The following is a 22,421-nucleotide window of genomic DNA, read 5'->3' on the forward strand; positions in this document are numbered from 1 at the left end:
CAGACAACCAGCCGTCCTCGGAGGCTAGATGTCTTACTTTAGTGATGTTTGTGGAAAGAGCAGCATTTCTCAGAAAAGGGTAATTTAAAAAAAACAACTTAAGTGCTGGGTTGAAAAACAAAGGTTCTTCATTTAGCCACTGAAAATGAGAATCACCTAAATCTCGAGAAATCTTGAAAAGTGTCCATGATTTTATCACTGACTTGTGAAAGGGTGTCAGACCGCTTAAGTCCAGTTTATCACAGTCCAATAAAAACAAGTGACGATCAAATCCCATCTTTCCTGCTTTTCCCAGAAGGGCACAAGCAACCCCAAACCAACTGACGTCCTCTCCATAAAGAAGCCTTTGAGCAGTCTGGAGTCTGAAGGCCTTTATCCGTGATCTAATGTCGATGAGCCCCTGACCCCCCTCTTGTCTCGGCAGAAAGAGGACTGATGCTTTCAGCCAGTGTTGTCCTGACCAGAAAAAGTCTATCAGTTTTCGCTGAATGTCTCTTATCAAGTCTTCAGGGGGCTCTAGCACCATCATTCTGTGCCACAAAGATGAGGCAACCAGATTATTACAAACCAGTACTCTTCCCCTATAGGACAGCTGGGGTAGCAGACAATGCCAGTGAGACAACCGAGCACACACTTTCTCCACTAGACCTTCCCAGTTTTGCTTCATATATTCATCAGTTCCCAAGAACACACCTAAATATTTTAAACCTGCCCTTCCCCATTTCACCCCCCCTGGAATTAAGGGACCATCACTATCTTTTCCACACCAAAAAGCCTCACTCTTGGCCCAGTTAACCTTCGCAGAGGAGGCCTTACCGTAACATTTTAAACTTTCTTCTAGATGTTGAATATCTCTAGGGTCTTTAATTAAAACCGTGACATCATCTGCATAAGCAGAAAATTTAACAGGCAACTGAGGAATCAGTGTATTAATTTGTAGACCCCCTAACTCTCTTCTTAGTTTACATAATAAAGGTTCAATGATGATACTATACAGCTGCCCTGAAAGAGGACAGCCTTGTCTGATACCCCTTTGAACCATTATAGGAACACTTAGGCCACCAGCCATTTTAATTAAACATGTAGCTTCAGAGTAGAGTAGTCTTATCAGTGAAATAAAATTATCCCCAAAACCAAAGGCTTTAAGTGTTTCAAAAAGGTAGACATGATCTACCCTATCGAAAGCCTTTTCCTGATCCAATGACAAAAACCCCACATCAACATTGTTAAAAGAAGCAAAATCAAAAAGATCTGTCACCAAATGCAAATTGCCTGTAATAGATCTACCTTTTATACAGTAAGACTGGTCCTTATGTATGATTTGTTGCAGTACAATATTTAATCTTTTGCCTAGGCATTTGGAGAGAATCTTATACTCTGAGCATAGAAGTGCCTCCAATTCTTAAATAAAGTTAAGTCTCCTTTTTTTGGAAGCAAAGTTAAAACCGCACACTGGCAACTCTTAGGGAGACTTCCTTCAATAATTGATTCCTGGAGAAAAAAAGTCATTCCCGATGACAGTCCACAAACTCCTATAGAACTCAGTAGGAAGACCATCTATTCCAGGTGTACGGCCTAAAGAGAGTTCCATCACCGAGGCAGTAACCTCATCAAAAGTAAGTCTCTTTTCCACAAATTCCTTCTGCTCTGCAGTTAGGACAGGGAGATCCTGTAGAAGCTCTTTTCTAGCATGTCCATCTGTGTTTTCAGCAGCAAAAAGAGTAGAGTAAAAGTCTACAGCCAGTCTGCGCATCTCCACTGGATCAGAAGTGATACGCCCAACACTGTCCTTCAGGCTGAACATCTGCTTATCCTGAGCAGCTTTGCGTTCCAAATTAAAGAAAAAAGAAGTAGGAGCATCCATATCTCTCACTGTTAAAACCTGCTCCTTATAAGTGCACCCTTTACTTTTTCATTTAAAATGGAACTTAAGGAAAGTTTCTTTTCAGTCCACTTTTCTTGTAAACCAACAACATTGTTACCAGTCATATTTCTCTCAATAGCAATAATTTCTTGTTCCAGTTGCTCCAATGTCTTCTTTAAACACAAAGTGGAATAAGAAGAATATTACTGACAAAACAATTTTATGTGTGCTTTCCCCACTTCCCACCACTGAATTATGCTATCAAAATGGGCCTTTTCCACTTTCCAACTTTCCCAAAAAAACTTAAATTTCTCAATAAAAAGTTTATCTTCTAAAAGTTTTATATTGAAATGCCAATAATAACTTTTTTGAGGTCTTATGTCCAAGACACAATCAACTGTGATAAGTTTGTGATCAGAGAATGATATGGGGACAATAGTTGTATTTCTAACTCTATTTCTCATATTTCCAGATACATAAAAACGGTCCAACCGTGCAGCAGAAATCAGACCAGCGCTGACTTTCACCCAAGTGTAATGTCGTGTTAAAAGATTGTGCTCTCTCCAAACGTCTAAGAAATTCAGGTTCCCAATCACACTGGCTAAACAGCGTGCTGACTGTGAATGTGGCTCCTCCCCATTTCTATCAAGTGTAAAGTCCACTGTGCAATTCCAATCCCCACCCAAAACAATAAAAATTGTCATTCTGGTTTTGCCTTAAATACTGTTTCAGCTTAATAAAGAGTTTAATTCTATCAGGGCCAGTATTAGGGGCATAAATGTTCACAAACAAAAAGCAAAAACTACTTATTTCTGCCCTTACAATTAGCAGCCTTCCAGGTTCTAACTCATGTTTCATTAAAATTTTGGCTTTAAGAGCAGGGGAAAAAAGCACAGCCACCCCTGCACTTAAATTAGTCCCATGACTGAGAGCATGTTCACCTTCCCACCACAGCCTCCACTCGAACTCATTGCTTTGATTACTATGAGTCTCCTGAAGAAAAATAACATTCAGCTCTTTCAAATTAATTATTTCTGTTAACAAATGATCTTTTCTTACATCCCTCATCCCATTCACATTAAGGGATCCCAATCTTAAGATCTCCATAAAGACGAAGAGGGAAAAGAGAAGACCGAATAGAAAAGAAAAACTGATACAAGTCAGTATATTCATTTTGCTTTCCCTCTTTTTAGCCCCTCTTTTTGTGTTGAATTGCCTGCTTGTCTAATTGCAGTAATATGTTTCTTCAGACGAAACCCCTTTTACACCTTCTACACCTGCTTTACCTTTTGTTTTTTCAAGAAAGGAATTAATTTCCTCAACAGAGTACAAATCCTTCTCATATTCTCCTGCAATATCCGTGGAATCTGACCATTGTTCGTCATCTTTAATGCTATCCTCAGTTTTCTGAGATAAACTGTCTATCTCATCAGCCAGGCCCTCCTCAGACCCTCCTGCTGTTGCTGCAGCAGAGGATACACACATCTCTTCATCACCGCTAGTAACATCAACCACAGCATTAGACTCATTCTCAATTCCTCCAGTAACAGAACTACAACCAAGCTGTTCAGTGCTCAAAGGTTTTCTAAAATCACTCTCAGTATTTCCAGAGCTACATCCAGGCTTTTCATTACCCATTTTACTCACCTCATTCTGTCCCTTTACTTCAGCAGCTCCCTCAACCTGCTCTGGGCCTTTTCTTCCCTTCTCCTTCGTTTGAAGAGCAGAGCAATGTGTATCCGTATGAGATGTGGACGGGCGCGGGTCATTTAACACTTCCTTGTGCGGACACGAAAAACGTTTGTGCCCCAGGTCACCGCATACAAAACATTTAAGACTCTCAGTGCTAGCATACACCATGTATGAATTATCTCCATGGCATACGCGGAAAGAAACTTCTAGTGTGCGCTCTGGTGAAGTTAAGAATATATAAACGACACGTCTAAAAGAGAGCACATGTTTTAGCGAGGCATTTTTGCACCCTAATGGGATCATTTTGACTGGACTCGCGATCTTTCCGAATCTCGTTAATTCTTTAATGATGACATCATTAGAAATAAACGGAGGGACATTCGAAATGGTAATTTTAGTAGCTGGAGCGGACAGCGGACTGACCGGTACAAAAGCTTCCTTCACCCATATTCCGCTCACAGTCAACTGATTCACTAAAGCTTCACTCGTCAGAAAGACAACAATCGCTTTGCTCATTCGCGAGGCCGACAGTATGTTATCGAACCCGACTTGCTCTCCTACTATTAACAGTAACTCTTCGACCATAATACCGGGGTCTGACGCACACCTGCACCCATTATGGAGTGAGAGAACAGGTGGCGTTCCCTGCACGGGAGCTGCCGCCATCCCGGCGTTTACAGTACCGCTACACTCGCGGTTCACCTCCTAAAGGACGACCAATTCAAAAAACAAAAAAACAAAGACTATAAAGAGGGAAAAACGTACAAGAAACAGCAATATTTGCTGCAATCACTCGCTGCATTCACTCTTGTGCAAACCGCTCTGCTCCACGCACCCCCACCCTCGTGCAACAGTCACACCGGAAGTGAGTGTGTGTGTGTGTGTGTGTGTGTGTGTGTGTGTGTCTGAGAGAGAGAGAGCGTGTGTGTGTTTGAGAGAGAGAGAGAGAGAGAGAGAGAGAGAGAGAGAGAGAGAGAGAGAGTGTGTGTGTGTGTGTGTGTGTGTGTGTGTGAGAGAGAGAGAGAGAGAGACAGACGCACTAGATATGAGCTCCTGTTAATTAATATAAAATACTGCTGTTAATTGAGGCAAAAGCTCAGAAAAAGCCTATGTTTTAACCACTGATCTATAATATAGAACTGGATTGCTCATGACGTCATTAAAGTGAAGCCGCTGCGCCGCCATATTGGTAATCCCTAGTGGACGAAAACGTTCCATTGAATTAATAGGAATTTGTATAATTTTAATGAGAAAACACCACCCAACAAGTCAGCGTTTATAAATCTGAGGTATTTCTGTACATTATTACAATGCAAACACCCTAGGCATGTATACGGTTATTTTTAAAATTTTGGGAATTTCCCCTACTTATTAAAAAGCTACGTTCATTACAGTAGTGAGCATCATAAACATGTTAAACATCAGACGGACATGACCTCAACATAGGGCTGGGCGATATATCGAATATTAGCGATAATATCGGAATAATTTTGACGACGATGTACAATTTGAATATATCGGGAATATCGAATATTTCAAATTCAAGCATACTTTCCCAAAAGAACGCGCCGCATGTCCAAAAAAGGAACCTGTAACTGCTGACTGCTCTACACCCCTCTACTACGAGAGCTGTAATGATAGCGTTTGCCAGATAACAAGAGTTTAAATCTCCGAATCAGAGCTCCACTGTTACAAGGATACATTTTCTGCCCGGTGTTTGCTTATTTTAAGCAATCTGGCAACCATGCGCACGTGCTCACTCCTCATTGCGGAAGAGCCGCTGACGATAATCTGAAAACACTAACAAGCTGGAATTGAGCGATCTAATGAAAGCGTCGTTCAGTCGGTCTGTGTTCTGTCGTGAGATCTCAACTGTATTGTTTGCGTTTGTGATCGCAAAATAAATGCACTTACTCGACCGCTGATGTTTGAATAGAGAAACAGGCTATGGCCATTTGGAATTACTATTGGGGAATTTCACTGATATGTTTACCAGTTTCCATAATATAGACAGAGAAAATGCAAAAGCCTTTGGTATTCATTTATATATATTTATATATAAGAAATAGCTATGTGCTTCAGCAACTAGCTCCCCATCTAAGAGGGTTTTTAGTGTCAGTAGGAACATAGTTTCATGCCACAGAGCTTCTCTTAAAACCACAGACAGTTGACAGACTTGTGTTCTTAGCTTAAAAACTTGTTAAAAAAAATTAAAATAAAATACTTATCCCAGTTGCATAGTTTATATTGTGAATTGCATGCACTAAAAAGTTGACAGAATGCACTTTCTCACTTTCTGTAACTGTTACTTAATTTGCACTGCTTCAGTTATATATAGGCCTACATGTATTCATTTAATAAAAAGCAGTAAGTGATCTCTTGGTCTAGATTTTTTAACTGCTTAAATTAGCTGTTTAATCTAAATGTTTTTTTTTTTTTTAATGGGAAAAAGAAAATCATGTTTTATTTTTTTGTTATTTAAATGCAAATGCAAACATATCGAGATATATATCGAATATCGTAAAAAATTTGACAATATCGAGATATCATTTTTTTGTGTATATCGCCCAGCCCTACCTCAACATATAAAACGAACTACAAACTGCTCATTCTGAAATCTGAATTTATTCAGAGAAATAACTGACTATATACAGTACGGATTTAAAGACATAAAGCTTTATTTCCCAGATAGTACGTTAAGCTTTTAATTTCATTATAGAGCAATATTAACAACATATTTGTATTATTCATTGTAATATACTAAAATCCATTTCTGATACTAATACGTTCATGTTTAATAATTCCTGAATAATTTTGTTCATAAAGTCGTCAGTGCACAGCAGACACACCCACCTAAACGACTTAAATATATCGCTTATCCTGCCCCAAAAGACCATGAACACTGCAAATAACATTTGAAGTAAACATTAATTTATTACACATAACATAAAAACGAGTCCCGTTTGACTGATTTGCTTCAAATTAGGCTTATTGCGATAGTCGGTGTTACCGGTGATACACGGTGTTTAACACACCTACCGGTCATAGCACTTGACCACCGGCACCGTCCCCATCGTGTTGAAGTTTTAGCCTATAGCAATAAAGCACTTAATTCAGTTAGTGACTACGTGCCTTCGTAATTTAGCGTAAGCGGAACGAGTGCCGCAGTAAAGCAACAGGTGTCCGATTTCATTTATCATTTGAGGAGAGTGAGGCGAGCTAACTGGCAAAGGATGGCAGAAGATCTGGTTTCAAAGCGAACTGTTGCAATTTAAAATGAAGGTTTTTCATTTATTGTTTCTCATTTAGCCTATTTATAATTTTTTTGTACGGTGTATGCACTTAATAGGCCTACCTCTTATTTTTAACAGCTTTACGTGAATTTAATTTTTCTATTAGTTTTTATTGCACTTAAGTGTCCAGTGATTATTCGGGTAGGCTACCTTATTTAACGAAGTTTTTGATGTTCGTTCGTTTCATATTTGATGGTTGTGTGGTCTTGTTTGATACTTGCACGATGTGTGCAGTGGTTCGTTTTGTTAATAAATGCACTTTAAAGGTGTTTCATAAGTGCTTTTGTTTAGTTTTTGCATGGTGTGTTAAGTTATTATTCATTTTGCAATAAAGATGTGTGTAATACAAGCGAGTGTCTTATTGTTTTGTGTATTTTTATTAAGAATAAAATAAATTAACCCATGATTAATTCAAACAAATGCTACTGAATTGCCGCTAATTAAAGTGAAAGTAAATTGAGACGTGTGCACGTCTGCACGACCGCATTTTCGGCCACCCGAAATCCCCGACACGCAACCCCGGTGACACCGGGATTACCGTTTTTTTTACACGTCGATTAACCGGTGGAAAAAATCCGTCACCGCAATATCCCTACTTCAAATCTAGTTATTTTAGGACAGCGGTTTGAATGTAACTCAATGGTGCGCTCTGCTGGTAGGGATTAGTAAAATGGCGGATCGAACACTTCCGGTAGCTTCACTGTCTGTTGGCAGTTTAGAACGTGATGAGCGATCCAGTCATATATAGATCAGTGGTTTTAACACTTTTGGAAATATAAGAAAAGAGAGTAAAGAAAGAGTACAGTAACGGAGCGGTAACTTTTAATCGCTTCATTGGAGGAACCGCAGCTGTGACTGACAGCAGTGAGAGCGATCAGAGCGACTACATCCAGAACAATCATCAGTACAGCAGCGAGACTACACTGCCTTCATCAACACATTACAGTACGCTGTTAAGAAGATTTATATATAATAGAAATATATTATATACATTATTTTTATTAACAACAATTACCAGCATTATATAAATCTCAACTGTCAATAACGGAAGCATTCAGCGGTTGCCATGGAGATTGTTTATCCTGCACACATTAAAGAAGATGAAAGAAAAGCCTTTAAACAGACAATGTTACATGAACACCCCGAATCTCTTTATGTTGATATGACTTCCCAAGAAAAGAGGACAAATATGATCTTCTATACAAAGAGAAGCCTCATCTGGAAAAGTGTTATTAGTCAATATTTCCCCTACAATAAGAAGAAGGGAATCTGTAAAGTTTGTCAGATCTGCATTTTTGAGTCAGTTGATCTGTACCTGCAGACTCAGTGACGGAGCGCTCTCACACACCACCAACATCACACAGCTCTGTACGTGCAGACTCAGTGAAGGAGCGCTCTCACACACCACACAGGACCCCAGCAACTCAGACCTCAGTGCTTCTTCTGATGGACTCCACTGGAAAGAACATTGAACCCAAGAAACTCTTCCTCAAACGGAGAGTCCTAGCGCTCCACTGCAGAAACGAGTTCATGAACTGCTCAGTAATGATGATCTCGGCAGCCTGCAGTGTGTTATCATTCACACAGGTACAAATGACCTCCATAAGTTAAATGAAGGAACAGCTAAAGCAATACATGAGATGGCAGAGAGAGCCTCACAGACATTCCCGGCTTCACGTGTACTGGTCTTAACCTTGCTCCCGTGGCTCGACGTCCCTCCCTCTGTGATTGATCAGATCAAAAAAAAAATCTGTTACTCCTGCTCCAGTCTGCCCAACGTGCACTTAGTCCATCACAGCTCTGTAAGACCATGGCACCTGTATGACGGGCTCCACCTCAATCAGGATGGAGTCAGGATTTTTGCCAAAGCTATCAAAGATGTTGCTCTTGGACGCTTTCCAACAACCGACTGCAGAGGAGCTAAAAGAAACATGAGAATGCAGCCGTCCGAGGAATCTGGACCTTCATCTCACTCGAGACCACCACGAGACTTCACAGACATCCCAGGACTTCAGGATGGTCTCACAGACAGCAGGAGAGTCAGCTCTACACTGAAGGCCGACCCCAGCGCCGGACACACAGCTATGCCCAGGTACTGTCCCAGCAGACGCCTTCATCATCCGCTCAGGAACTACTCTCCATTAGTGAGGAGGGAGAAATTAAACGACTGCTAAACCTTCTCTGCAACAAAATGCTCAACTGAAATCTACAAGAATTGTTCACAACACAATGATTATTATCATTGTGATTATTTTTATTATCAATTTATGTTATTGTTTTTACTTTATTATTATTGTTATTTTTTAATCATTATTCACAATGATTTATTTTAATCAGTTTGACTACCTTTTTTACTTCCTATACTATTTCTATTACTTTTTTATTTTATTTTATTTTTATATTTCTTTAATTTTTACTTATAAAAGGTTTTGTTTTTGGTTTTGCCTCCAGATAAACAGCAGTAATGCTTAGTCGTTGATCATATCAAAATGTTACATATTAGCTTTTGGAATATTCAGGGTTTGTGCTCTAAAACATTTGGATTAAAAAGCACAAACACAGAATTTTTAAATAGCATCACAAATGTTGACATCCTAATTCTAACAGAAACATGGTGTAGATCAGATGTGTTCACTCAGTGTCCTTCAAGTTACTCAGAAATCATAGTGCCCTCATGGAAACTCAGCTCAGTACACCGTGGTAGAGATAGTGGAGGTTTAGTCATATGGATAAAAAATGACCTTGACCCTTTTACATCACCAGTTCAGCAAGGCAAAAATCACACTTGGTTAAAAGTGGATAGAAGCTTTGGAATTCTAGATAAAGACCTTTTTATCTGTGAAATTTATATTCCTCCATCAGATTCCCCATACTACGACGATGAAGTATTCCACACATTACAAGAAGAAATGAATCAATACCATACTCTCGGGGAAATTTTATTATGTTTAAATGCTCGAACTGGTTCAGAACTAGACCATATTGATAATTCAGGAGATAAACATCTGTTCACACATATACCCCAAGATCTCTTCAGTACTCTACCGAGAAGAAATAGCCAGGATAACCTGGAGTCAATAGACACGGGAAAGAGCTAGCCCACCTCTGTCAGACTTTAGGTCTTTATATCCTCAACGGTAGAATCAAAGGAGATTCCTGTGGACAGTTTACATATAGCTCAGATCTCGGGAACAGTGTTGTAGATTGTGCTATATCAAATATATGCCCTTCCCATTTCAGTGCATTTATCGTCAAAGCTCAGTCGCCCCTGTCTGATCACAGCCAGATCAATCTCTTCATTAAAGGGGAAGACAACAAATCAAGGGGAATTCATAAAAAGCCAATTCATCTACATAAACTCAAAGCACCATATAGATGGACTCATAGTGCTGCTGAAACATATATTAAAGCATTGAAATCAAACGAAATTGTCAGTTCCATTAAACTATTTAACAATTCAACATATGATAATAATTGGAAAGGAATAAATTTAGCAATTAAACATATTAATGACATTTTTGTAAATATAGCAAAAAAGGCTCATTTAAATGAAACAACCACATATAAACACAAAAATAGAGCTAAACAAAAACCGTCTGAAAAGTGGTTTGACCATGAGTGTAAAACAATAAGACAAGAGCTACGATTCATTTCAAATCAAAAACACAAAGATCCGGTCAACTTAGAGTTACGCTCTAAACACTCAGAACTCCTGAAACAATACAAAAACACAGTGAGACAGAAGAAATTGGACTAGTATAACAACACACTTCAAAAGATGGAAAACTCAGTTGATCAGGGTCAGTTCTGGAGCATGTGGACCAGTCTGAACAAGACAAAACCACAAGAGTTAGCCATACAAGATGGTCAGATTTGGAAGGATTACTTTGAGAAGCTCTATACACCTCAAACTGACCCTCTGAATAATCCCAACCAATTAAAAGTCCTCGAAAAATTGAATGCTCTTGAATCATGTATCAAAAACAACCAAAATCCACTAGATTATCCAATAACCCAACAAGAACTTAGTGAAAAACTGAAATCCCTCAAATGTCAGAAATCAAGATAAAGATAAAGCCCTGACAAGATAAAGAACGAGATGCTTAAAAACAGCTCTCCTGAACTGCAAATTGCATTACTCAAACTTTTTAATTTGATTTTGAGTTCAGTTGTTTTTCCTGAGGTCTGGAACATAGGATTCATCTCTCCCATCTTTAAAAGTGGAGACAAAACCGATCCTAATAACTACAGAGGGATCTGTGTAGCCAGTAATTTAGGAAAAGTATTTTGCTCTATAATCAACTCTCGGATTAAATCTTTCTTAAAGCAGCACAATGTCATCAGCAAATCTCAGATTAGCTTCCTCCCTAAACATCGAACCACTGACCATATTCACACACTACACGCTAATAAATGAACATGTACACCAGAAGAAAGATGGAAAAAATACAATATTTGCATGCTTTATAGATTTTAAGAAGGTTTTTGACTCCATCTGGCATAACGGACTGTTTTATAAAATCATTCAAAGTGGCATAGGGGGTAAAATATATGACTTAATTAAAAACATGTATAACCGAAATAAATGTGCAGTAAAGATTGGGCAGCAAAGGACAGAGTATTTTCCTCAACAGCGAGGAGTGAGACTGGGCTGCTGCCTCAGCCCGACCTTATTTAACATATATATCAATGAACTGGCAGATCTACTGGACCAGTCGAACAGTCCAGGACTACAATTATACCACACAGAGGTCAAATATTTACTGTATGCAGACGACTTACTAATTCTGTCTAAAACACCAGAAGGTCTCCAGAACAACCTTGACATTTTAACTAAATACTGCCAGGATTGGGCCTTAGGATTGGACGTCAACATCCCAAAAACTAAATTATGATATTTCAGAAAAAACCCAGAAATCTAGAACATAAACATTTATTTACTTTAAACAACACCACACTTCAACATACTTTACAATATACTTATCTTTGTCTGGTTTTAACTCCCCCAAGGCACTGCACGCTATTCAAATGAAATTATTTAAAATAAACATCCCCATCAGAATCTGGACAAAGATCTTTGATAGTGTGATTCTGCCCATTGCCCTGTGTGGAAGCGAGATCTGGGGCCCAGCGAGTAACTCCAGCCATAAGGACTGGAACAAACACCCTTTAGAAGCTCTGCATGTCGAGTTCTGCAGAAGCATCCTTCACGTGCACAGAAACACTCCTGATAACGCCTGTCTCCCCCTAAACCTAATCATTAAAAAAAAGAGTTTTAAAGTTCTGGATCCACTTAAACTCTAGTTCGGAAGATTCTCTTCATCATAAAGCATGTGTAACAAAAAGAGAGTGCTCAAAAAAGTCATCTTTGTGTAATGGTGTCTGAGCTGACTAACAAAGCAATCGATATCACCAATCCTGAAAAACATGGAAGAATCAAAGAAATTATGAATGAAGAGAAGGAGACATACATACAGTATTGGAAAGAACAAACCAAAGATCAAAGTCACCTCCAGTGTTATCTGAAACTCAACAGAGAGTACAGTATGGCTGACTATCTGCTCTCAGTCAGGAATATAACACACAGACAGTTACTGACCAAGTACAGACTGAGTGACCACCTGGTGGCCATAGAGAGAGGATGACACAGAAAGAGCTGGTTACCTGAAGAAGAGCGAGTCTGTAACAAGTGTAGATCAGGATCAGTTGAGTCTGTGACAAATACACATCTCTGAGAGACTCACTGTACAGTCAAATACAGCAGAACACTCCTGAGTTCCAGTCACTCCGTGAACATGACAAATTAAAAATATTACTTGGTGAAGGACCTGATTCCTCTGTGGTAGCACATTATATTTACAAATGCCACAAACTAAGAGGTAAAGAGTGAACACATCTACATTAGTAGTACCATCAATGTTTATAGTAATGTATATGAATGTATTTGACATGTATTTTTATTTTTATTTTTTCTTATGGATATATATGTATTTTTGTTTTGTTTGTTTCTATTCTGCTATGTACAATGCTTTGGCAATATGTACCTATGTATGTCATACCGATAAAGCAATATGAATTGAGAGAGAGAGAGAGAGTGTGTGTGTGTGTGTGTGTGTGTGTGTGTGTGTGTGTGTTAGGGGTGGGAGAAAAAATCTAAATCTCTGATGCATCACGATTCTTTCTTCAACGATTCAGAATCAATTCTGAGCTTGTTTATTTTCCTGCATATGGCACGTTTGATATATACTTTCATTTATGTCGTTTGGAAAGCAGTACTATTAGATGCACGAAACTCTCGCACTGACAGACTTTCACGTGCGCTTTGTGTTTCTTGTCCTGAAGCTCAGTTACTGCTGCGGTTAAATGCACTGGCATTGTCCAATACTTTTACAGTACAGACCAAAAGTTTGGACACACCTTCTCATTCAAAGAGTTTTCTTTATTTTCATGACTATGAAAATTGTAGAGTCACACTGAAGGCATCAAGGGCTATTTGACCAAGAAGGAGAGTGATGACCTGGCCTCCACAGTCACCGGACCTGAACCCAATCGAGATGGTTTAGGGGTGAGCTGGACCGCAGACAGAAGGCAAAAGGGCCAACAAGTGCTAAGCATCTCTCGGGGAACTCCTTCAAGACTGTTGGAAGACCATTTCAGGTGACTACCTCTTGAAGCTCATCAAGAGAATGCCAAGAGTGTGCAAAGCAGTAATCAAAGCAAAAGTTGGCTACTTTGAAGAACCTAGAATATGACATATTTTCAGTTGTTTCACACTTTTTTGTTATGTATATAATTCCATATATAATTCCACATGTGTTAGTTCATAGTTTTGATGCCTTCAGTGTGAATCTACAATTTTCATAGTCATGAAAATAAAGAAAACTCTTTGAATTAGAAGGTGTGTCCAAACTTTTGGTCTGTACTGTATATATACTATATATTCCTAACCTGTATGAGCTTCTTTTTCTTTTTTGAAACACAAAACATTTATAATTTGAATATTGTTGGTAACCAGAGTTTGGGCACCATTGCTTTCCATTGAGTGGACACAAACATGTCTCAAAATATCTTCAGAAATATTTTTCCACAAATAAAGTCATAATGTTTTGAAATGCCTTGAAGAAAAGTAAAGTGATGACAGAGTTTTAATATTTGGGTGAACTATCCCTTTAACGTGAAATGTTTTTGTTTGGCAGTATTTTCACACTACTTTGTTTGTTGTGTTCAGTAATATAATAACACTCACTGTAGTTTCTTCAGTTTACAGTGTGGATCCTCCAGTAGAGCAGAGAGCAGCTTCACTCCTGAGTCTCCTGGTGTATTATCACTCAGATTTAGTTCTGTCAGGTGTGAGGGGTTTGATCTCAGAGCTGAAATCAGAGCAGCACAGCCTTCCTCTCCAATACTGCAGTCTCTCAGCCTGCAGAGAGTGAAGAACATGAATGATCTCTGAGACTGTGTTTAAGTTTTAGGTTGAGAGTGTGTTTGTATGAGCACTACTTTTTCTATACACAGGATCTGCGCTATAGAGATTTTAACTTGTCAGCACAAGCACAAGCTAAGAAACTAATAGAAATGCACTCTACTCACATGATTCACAATAATGAACTAGTTTATCACTATCATTCTTCAAATCTTTTGTAGTATTGTTCATGCAATAATGTTAAAATATTAAGAGTAACATTACAGTATAACTATGACATATTACTCTGGTGTTCATGATTGTGGGGAGGTTGAGAGGGCAGGTGTATTTGGAAAATAGACATCACTTGTTGTGTGTGTGTGTGTGTGTGTGTGTGTGTGCACTTTGGATGGGTTAAATGCAGAGCACAAATTCTGAGTGTGGGTCACCATACTTGGCTGTATGTCACATCACTGTCACATACTGGTGAGTCTTTAACCTCGAGTTTGAGATAAAAGGTCATTCTTGCCACCTCATATTTTTCTATACATTTCTATATCCCTGTGGAAGTTCCATTCAATATTCCTTTGTCTGAAATCTCTGAGGGACTCATGTCTTTATGCTGATTGTACTCTAACACTGGTGTGCAGTAACGAGAGAAGCACTTCTAGATTCTAGCAGTCACTGCAGCTGTGATATTAAACACATCAAAATATTGCAATTAATTAGATGTAATTAATTTTATTTGTTCATTATGTTTATTTTAACCCTCAAGCATCCTTCACATAGCGGCCCTTATTTTCTCCTTCGAAGGTCTCAGCTGTGATCCCATTTGTTTTTTCAATAAATGTCATATTACTGTCTTTAATAACATAAAATCTAAAGATTTATGCATTTTTTGTGGTTTTTGGTGTTTTTTATTATTTATTTAGCCCTGAAAGTAACATATTTTATGTAAAATATGCTTATTTTAGGTAATATTTAATATTTCTCATACTTCTGTAAAAACAAATCATTCTAGTAAGTTCAGAGAGCCAAAAACTAACATTTTGGTGGGTTTGGTGACATATGAGTGTATAAAAATATAAAAATATCAATAGCCACTCCGTGACTGTAAGACTAATGGCTATATATAGTCTGAAATCAATAAACCATTGTTTATGTACGAGAGCATCATTTTTAGGTCGGAAAAGCCGGATTTGCAGATTTTTCCTGAAGAATCACACCCCTGATCAATCTTTATTGACGGAGTCATCAATCGGTACAGGTAATTATAGACAGTTTCTTTCACATTATTTCTATAATTCACTAATCAAAAGAAGATATTGTAGTTTAATCCTTCGTGAAATATCTGAAATGTAGTTGTTGAATGTTTTTATCCTTCACATATGTCTATGTGTTTGATTGATTTGTTTAACTTTATTAGTTGTTTTTACAAAAAAATATGGATAACGCTGATAAAAAATACGAAAACACTGATAAACAAACTGTCGGCACGAAATTGAATGTGTTTAACGTTACATGAGGGAATAGATTATACTATAATCTAATCTAAATATAATGTCTTAATTTTCTGGCAGCACGTGGCGTGTGATTAAGAGTCCGGAGTGAGGTTTGTGATTCCCGGGGAGACGCTGAATCGAGCGCCGGTGACGCGGCCTGCTCTCGGGGAAGAGGCGGAGGAAACCGCGGAAATATGCAGAGGAGCACGGTATCAACACCGCCAACGAGACTAAACAAAACCCAATATAAAGGTATGTTATCGTAGATTTACTGTGGTATTTTAGTAAATTCACAGTAACCACAGATGTACCATTATTTTATATTCAACTTTTTAGAAACATGTTATTTTATATTCAACTTTTTAGAAACATGTTATTTTAAAATGATAACAATCAATTTAACATGTTTTATTAAAGTAATACCTTGGTTGTTTTTCATAAGAGTGCATTCCACTCATATAAATCTTAAGTAATAAATTATCAGCGATAATTAAAAGTTCTGATTCTTAGAATGGGCTCGGTGCACAAGATGGCGGCGGTGAGCTTCAGCGACGCGGGTGTGTGCAAACTTACTTCCGGTCTTGCGATGCTCGCATTTACTTTACATACGAAACTTGACTAGATGTATATAATTACCATTTTTCAAATTTAACAGCGAATAGTGTTATATCAAAGACATAAGGAAGCATCCTCCCTACATTTTTGCGTGCCTCTGTGTGGAAATTTATCAAGATACAATGCAGCGATTGCTTTATTCTTTTGTTGATAATGCGGATCAGCATCAGGTTAATCAGTCCACAGGGATTTTTCTTTCAATCACAAACCACTCAACTATGCAATACTTTACATTTCCAGAGTGCTGATTTTGTTCTGACTGTTATCTATAAGATAATAAGGTTTCTGACTGTCAAACGAGATGCCCAGTCTCGTTTATTAACTTTATTTGATCATTTATAACTGTAACTGTACAATTTAACGTAATTATAATATGTTTGCATTAATTAAAAGATCGGTGTTTGCATTCATGTGTGTTTTTATCAAGGTTTATGTTTCTGCAGCATAAATCATCTGTCTATAAGCAACATTTATATTGTTACGAGTTATTTTGCATTAATTATCAGAAAAAAACAAAAAATAAAATTAGTCATGTATTAACTGTATCATTTTACAGCCCGTTTTTTTCATTTAAAAAATGTTTGATGCAAAGTTATGTAAAATTTTAAAATATATGGTGTGAAAAACGATGAAACAAACTGATGAATGTCCACAATTGAGAAATGGATACTTATGAAATGAAATCGCAGACCACGTCTCACAAGGTAAATATTTCTTAAAAAAAAAACAATAATTTATAGTAATTGCTGAGGTAAAATTAAATTATGTAGCTGTGTGTAAACACCATGAGTTCAACTTTCATTTCGGGAACATTAGTGTATTTAATTAATTTACTGGACCCAAACATACGCAAGTTTCAAATCCACTGGCTCAGTTAACATTTATAGTATAGTAATAATAGCAGTGTAGATCTTATTTGCATTTGAAGTGATATAATAAATCATGTAAACACATTTGGATTTCTCCGGTTCTCTGCACTGACGTCTAGCACGATCGGAAATATCTATGCACACACTCGCAAGACCGGAAATCCAAGATGGCGGAGATATGCAACTAGCCCATTGAGTTAAGATTAATAATCATACTGTATGGAGGACCAATCCTGCAGAAATTAAAAATAAATAAATAAATATATAGATAAATAAATAAATGAAATAAAAGTAAAATAAATAAATAGTTTATTTGAAATAAAATGTAATCCTGAATTATATTTTAAATTCTTTTTTCTTCATGTATTTATTTTAAATTTATTTTTATTCTTTTTGACATTTATTTACTTATACTTTTGTATTTTTATATTTAATACATTTATTTTTGACATTTATTTATTCATGAATTTATTAATTTATTTATTTATGTATTTATTTATTTATTATATGTATTTATTTATTCCCAAATGTGTTTATTTCCAGATTTATTTATTAATTTATTTCTTTTTACTTTTCTGTGTGCAACATGTAAATGAGGGAGGCGGTCCTTGTGGATCGCCGGTGAATCATTGGTTGAGAGCTCACGCAGAACCCTCAGATTTGTGAGTGTGTTGTGCCCATGTTTTTATAAAGTCCATTGTTGTTCCAGATCAACTGGAAAGATCCAGAACATTTTCACAGATTCACATTATTATTTCTAATTATTTTATAGCGACCGGATTCAGTTATTTATCCTCACATTTACATTATTAAACAGGAAATACATGCTGATCAAATTCAGAGATTGTGTGTGTGTGTGTTTGAGAGAGAGAGAGAGAGAGAGAGAGAGAGAGAGAGTGAGTGTGTGTGTGTGTGTATGAGAGAGAGAAAGAGTGAGTGTGTGTGTGAGAGAGTGAGTGAGTGAGTGAGTGAGTGTGTGTGTGTGTGTGTGTGTGCGTGTGTGAGAGAGTGAGTGAGTGAATGAGTGTGTGTGAGAGTGAGTGAGTGAGTGTGTAAGTGAGTGAGTGAGTGTGTGTGTGTGTGTGTGTGTGTGTGTGAGAGAGTGTGTGTGTGTGTGTGTGTGTGAGTGAGTGAGAGAGAGAGAGTGTGTGTGTGTGCGTGTGTTTGTGAGAGAGAGAGAGAGAGAGTGTGTATGTGTATATGTGTTAGAGGTCGACCGATATATCGGTCGACCGATATATCGGGCCGATATTTGTCACTTTTTAAATTTATCGGCATCGGCCGATATCTGTGTTAAGGTAGCACAGATTTAAAGTCAGGCACGTCGGCGGGCAGCCCCGTGTTATTGGTGCGGTGGAAAGTGCTGCTGCTGCCACTGCATGTGAAGCACCCCAAGCCAAAACTTTTGGAAGATTCAACAGCAGTCCTGGGAGATAAAGGTAGTCAGAGAATTTCACTCTGTAAATGGGGTGGAGAAGTTGGTAGCTCTAACAAACACTGCAGCGTGACGTTACCAAAGTAAACTGTCTCTGACGTTACTCCGCCCTGCTCACAGACAGCACCGTGCTCGGAGAGACAGCTGTCCTGGAGCTGCCCAGAACGGTGAATGACATTTGTTCGGAGGCATGGTTTGATGCAGAAAATAACCAGTTTTCCATCCAACTCATTTGTATTTAGGGATGTCAATATTTGATAATTTCCATGATCGATCGTCGTTTAAATTAATGATCAATTAATTACTTTAATGCTGCAAAATGCGTCTGCAGTGGTATTATTATTATGTGCAAAAGCCACTTGGAAAAAAAGCTTTCTCACCCGAATTAAAGGGGTTTTAGTCTGAATAAAATGCTAGTAGCAGGACTGTAAAATTAATAGATGTGATTATGATCATTTGATAAAATGAAGAGAGCGCGCCATACGTTGGAGATCATTTTACTTTGTTGACTGTTTCTCGTCAAGGAGACCGCTGAATGCGCCTCTTTAAATGGTTTCGTGGTGCTCGTTGTTGTATTTTAAAACGCATCTGCAATGTTTTCAAATGACACTATAGTAGTGGTGCAACGGATCATCATTGATCCGTGATCCGTTCGGATCAATATCTTCGGTTCGGCACACACGTGACCCCCGGATTGATTTATGAAAAAAAAAAAGTTGCGCATGTTTAGTCCACACTCAGTGGTCATGGCGAGCGGAGGAACGGAGGAGCTTGAACGCCCCGTGCATTTTGGATTCCCTGTCAGATAATGATGAGGAAAGAGGTAACAGTGAAAATATTGTGCCAGATCTTTATGAACAGGAAAAGAAAACAGTTGTGGATGAACTATCCCGAGCATCCTCTGTTGCGCTCACAACAGACGGGTGGACGTCCAGGGGGACGGAGAGCTCTGTGATGATAACTGCTCACTTCATCACAGCACACTGGAAGATAAGAAGTCGGGCTATTATGTTAAAAAGAAGATATTATGTGCACTTTAAGTTGATTTCATATATTTTAATTTAATAATTTAATGTTAATAAAAAAAAAGACAAAACGTATGTTTATTTGTCTTGGCCTTTTTTTTTTTTTTCTGCTGATCCGAAAAATGATCCGATCCATACGAGGACGAGCGAGCGCAGGTTATTGCTCACGTCTCGTTCTGCACATATCCAAATGTTTCCATATTCGCAATGTATCTGAATGTTAAACTATAATATTTTTTATTTATTTAATGTAAACTAGACGGAAAGATCATCCTCTACACATGAGCAAAAACGTCCTTGGCATAACAGCAGAGTGGACCGGTATACTACGGTCTATTTAAACTGACCAGTGTAACCTTTTAAATGTTTGGTTGACTGTACTTTATTTTAATAATGAACAGACTGCGATGTAAGTTTGAAATTAGAATGCACTTTAGATGTTCTGTGTCATTTATACCAAACACAAATGTTGCTGGTTGCTAGTGTGTTTGCAGCACTACTGTTATTTATTTTTTATATATTTATTTTTTTATATTTTTCAGATTTTTATTTTTAAAATTGTATTTATTTACATTTATATTTAAGTTTACATTTGTTCCAACAAACTTGAAAAATTCTACTTGATAAATGCTCTAAAACTTTTATGTAAATGATTGACATATATATATATATATATATATATATATATATATATATATATATATATATATATATATATATATAATTACCTGTTTTATATATTTAATACTTGGTCAGTTTATTGATTTTGTTTGGTTAACTTTGGATACATTTTTTATTTTAATACTGTGCAGTGCACAAAATTAAGATTCGAGAGATGGTTCAAGTCAGTGCTCAATAAATGATGATAAGTTTAGAAATGTTGTGCATCCACTTATTATTAGTGTGACATTTTTGCATGCAAATGAAGGGGAAAACTTCAAGATATCGGCTCTAAAAATCGGCAGCACATATCGGCCATCGGCTGACCCTGACCTCTAAACATCGGCCTCGGCTATAGAAAAACCCATATCGGTCGATCTCTAGTGAGTGACTGTTTTTATTTGACAAAATTAAAAATAAAAACCTCACTGTGTTATTTTTCCATTCATCTGATTTTTTTTTCAGAAGGATGCTTGAGAGTTTAAAGTGTCTGAACTGAGGGTGAGAGGGCTGCAAACAAAACCACTTCTACAGAAAACACATCTGGGTTTTTACTTTTTACTCCAAACCTTACAGTTACTGAGAAGTGATGAGACTCACTGTAGTTTCTTCAGTTTACAGTGTGGATCCTCCAGTAGAGCAGAGAGCAGCTTCACTCCTGAGTCTCCTGGTGTATTATAACTCAGATTCAGTTCTGTCAGGTGTGAGGGGTTTGATCTCAGAGCTGAAATCAGAGCAGCACAGCCTTTCTTTGTAATATAACAGCAGGAGAGACTGCAGAGAATATACAGAAGATTAAAAATGAGTTATTAGAGCTTGACTTGTGTCCAATATAACTGATGAAAAACACAGATCTAATATATATTTATGGATATCTATTATTAAACCAGACACAGAGAGTGACTCAGAGTCAAGTTTCACTTTAATAGACTTCAGACTCAAACTGAAATTACTTCAGATTTAACTCAAACAGGACTCAAATATTCCCATTAATATTCCCAAACTACTGGAGTCTTAACATTAACTACTGAAGAAGATTTAGTATTTTATTTGTATTCAGTCTGCTTATAGTGGAGCTGTACAGACCGAGTACATTGTGATCATTTGTTTTCCTGATTTAATACTGAAAGCAGAACCTTTTTCTTTACACATATCTAAAGAATTTGGCTTGATTTTACCATTTAATTTTTCAGGATAGATAATGGTTAATATTTGATCTCCACGTGTAGGTGGACATGAAACCTAGATATATTTGTGTTGTTGATATGGACTCGTTGAGGAGAGAGATGTAGTAATGTTCACTGTGAAGCTCACACTGAGATGTACCTGAGAGAAAACAGATCTGACCATCTGATCCTCACCAGGAAGAAAAAAGTGATTTAAAGTTTGTTGTTTTGCAGAACATCACAGTTATATCTGACATGAGAATAAGGCCTGAAGTTAGGAGGAACATTTTAATGAAAATATAATTATAATAATATAATAATAATGATTGTTGTTTCTTCTCAAACCCTGTCTGTGGTGTAAAAACAGCCCTGGCCAAACGCCCCCAGAGGGCATCACTTCACACTTTGATAATTACTGTAGTCACAGGTTAAATTGGGCCGGAGCGCAGCTCTGTCTCCTTCAGCACCAAATATTGTTATTCCACTTGAATAATTTTTCATCTCCTGGTAAATACATGGCATATGAGACTGGATAATTATCAAGACTACACAGAGACACCCAGACTACATGATTTATCAGACGTCATAATGATGGGCTCATTGTGCTGTCTAACTCTTTATCCAGCATACGTGAGGATTTGGTTTAATTTACTTCAGATAGATAAGATACGTAATTATTCAAACAGTTTTGGCGCTTGTAAATGTGACGTGACAGATCCCTATAGCGTCACGTGAATGGATGATCTCTAGCTAATGAACAATGTTAAATACAGCTGTTGTTAGAATAAATAAATAAACACATTATATGTCTTTTTTGTCTCGAGAAAAATTATCTTGTGTAGCCTACCTAATATTTATCCAAATGAGTCAATATTGAATCAAATCACAAGCACTGAAC

General features: G+C 37.4%; 1 protein-coding gene across 4 annotated transcripts in view; it reads right to left on the reverse strand.

Moving 5' to 3' along the window:
• The window catches only part of LOC132160095 (NACHT, LRR and PYD domains-containing protein 12-like), a 164,102-nt gene that overhangs the window by 128,462 nt on the left and 13,219 nt on the right, over positions 1-22,421 (reverse strand). For all 4 annotated transcript variants that reach the window (XM_059569810.1, XM_059569813.1, XM_059569811.1 and 1 more), the window contains exons 6-7: positions 20,958-21,131; positions 14,096-14,269 (exon numbers count right to left, since the gene is read on the reverse strand). In XM_059569810.1, coding sequence (XP_059425793.1) covers positions 14,096-14,269; positions 20,958-21,131 — 348 coding nt within the window. The remainder of the gene's footprint in view (positions 1-14,095; positions 14,270-20,957; positions 21,132-22,421) is intronic.

This window comes from Carassius carassius, chromosome 16, assembly GCF_963082965.1.
Source record: "Carassius carassius chromosome 16, fCarCar2.1, whole genome shotgun sequence".
Classification (NCBI taxonomy): domain Eukaryota; kingdom Metazoa; phylum Chordata; class Actinopteri; order Cypriniformes; family Cyprinidae; genus Carassius; species Carassius carassius.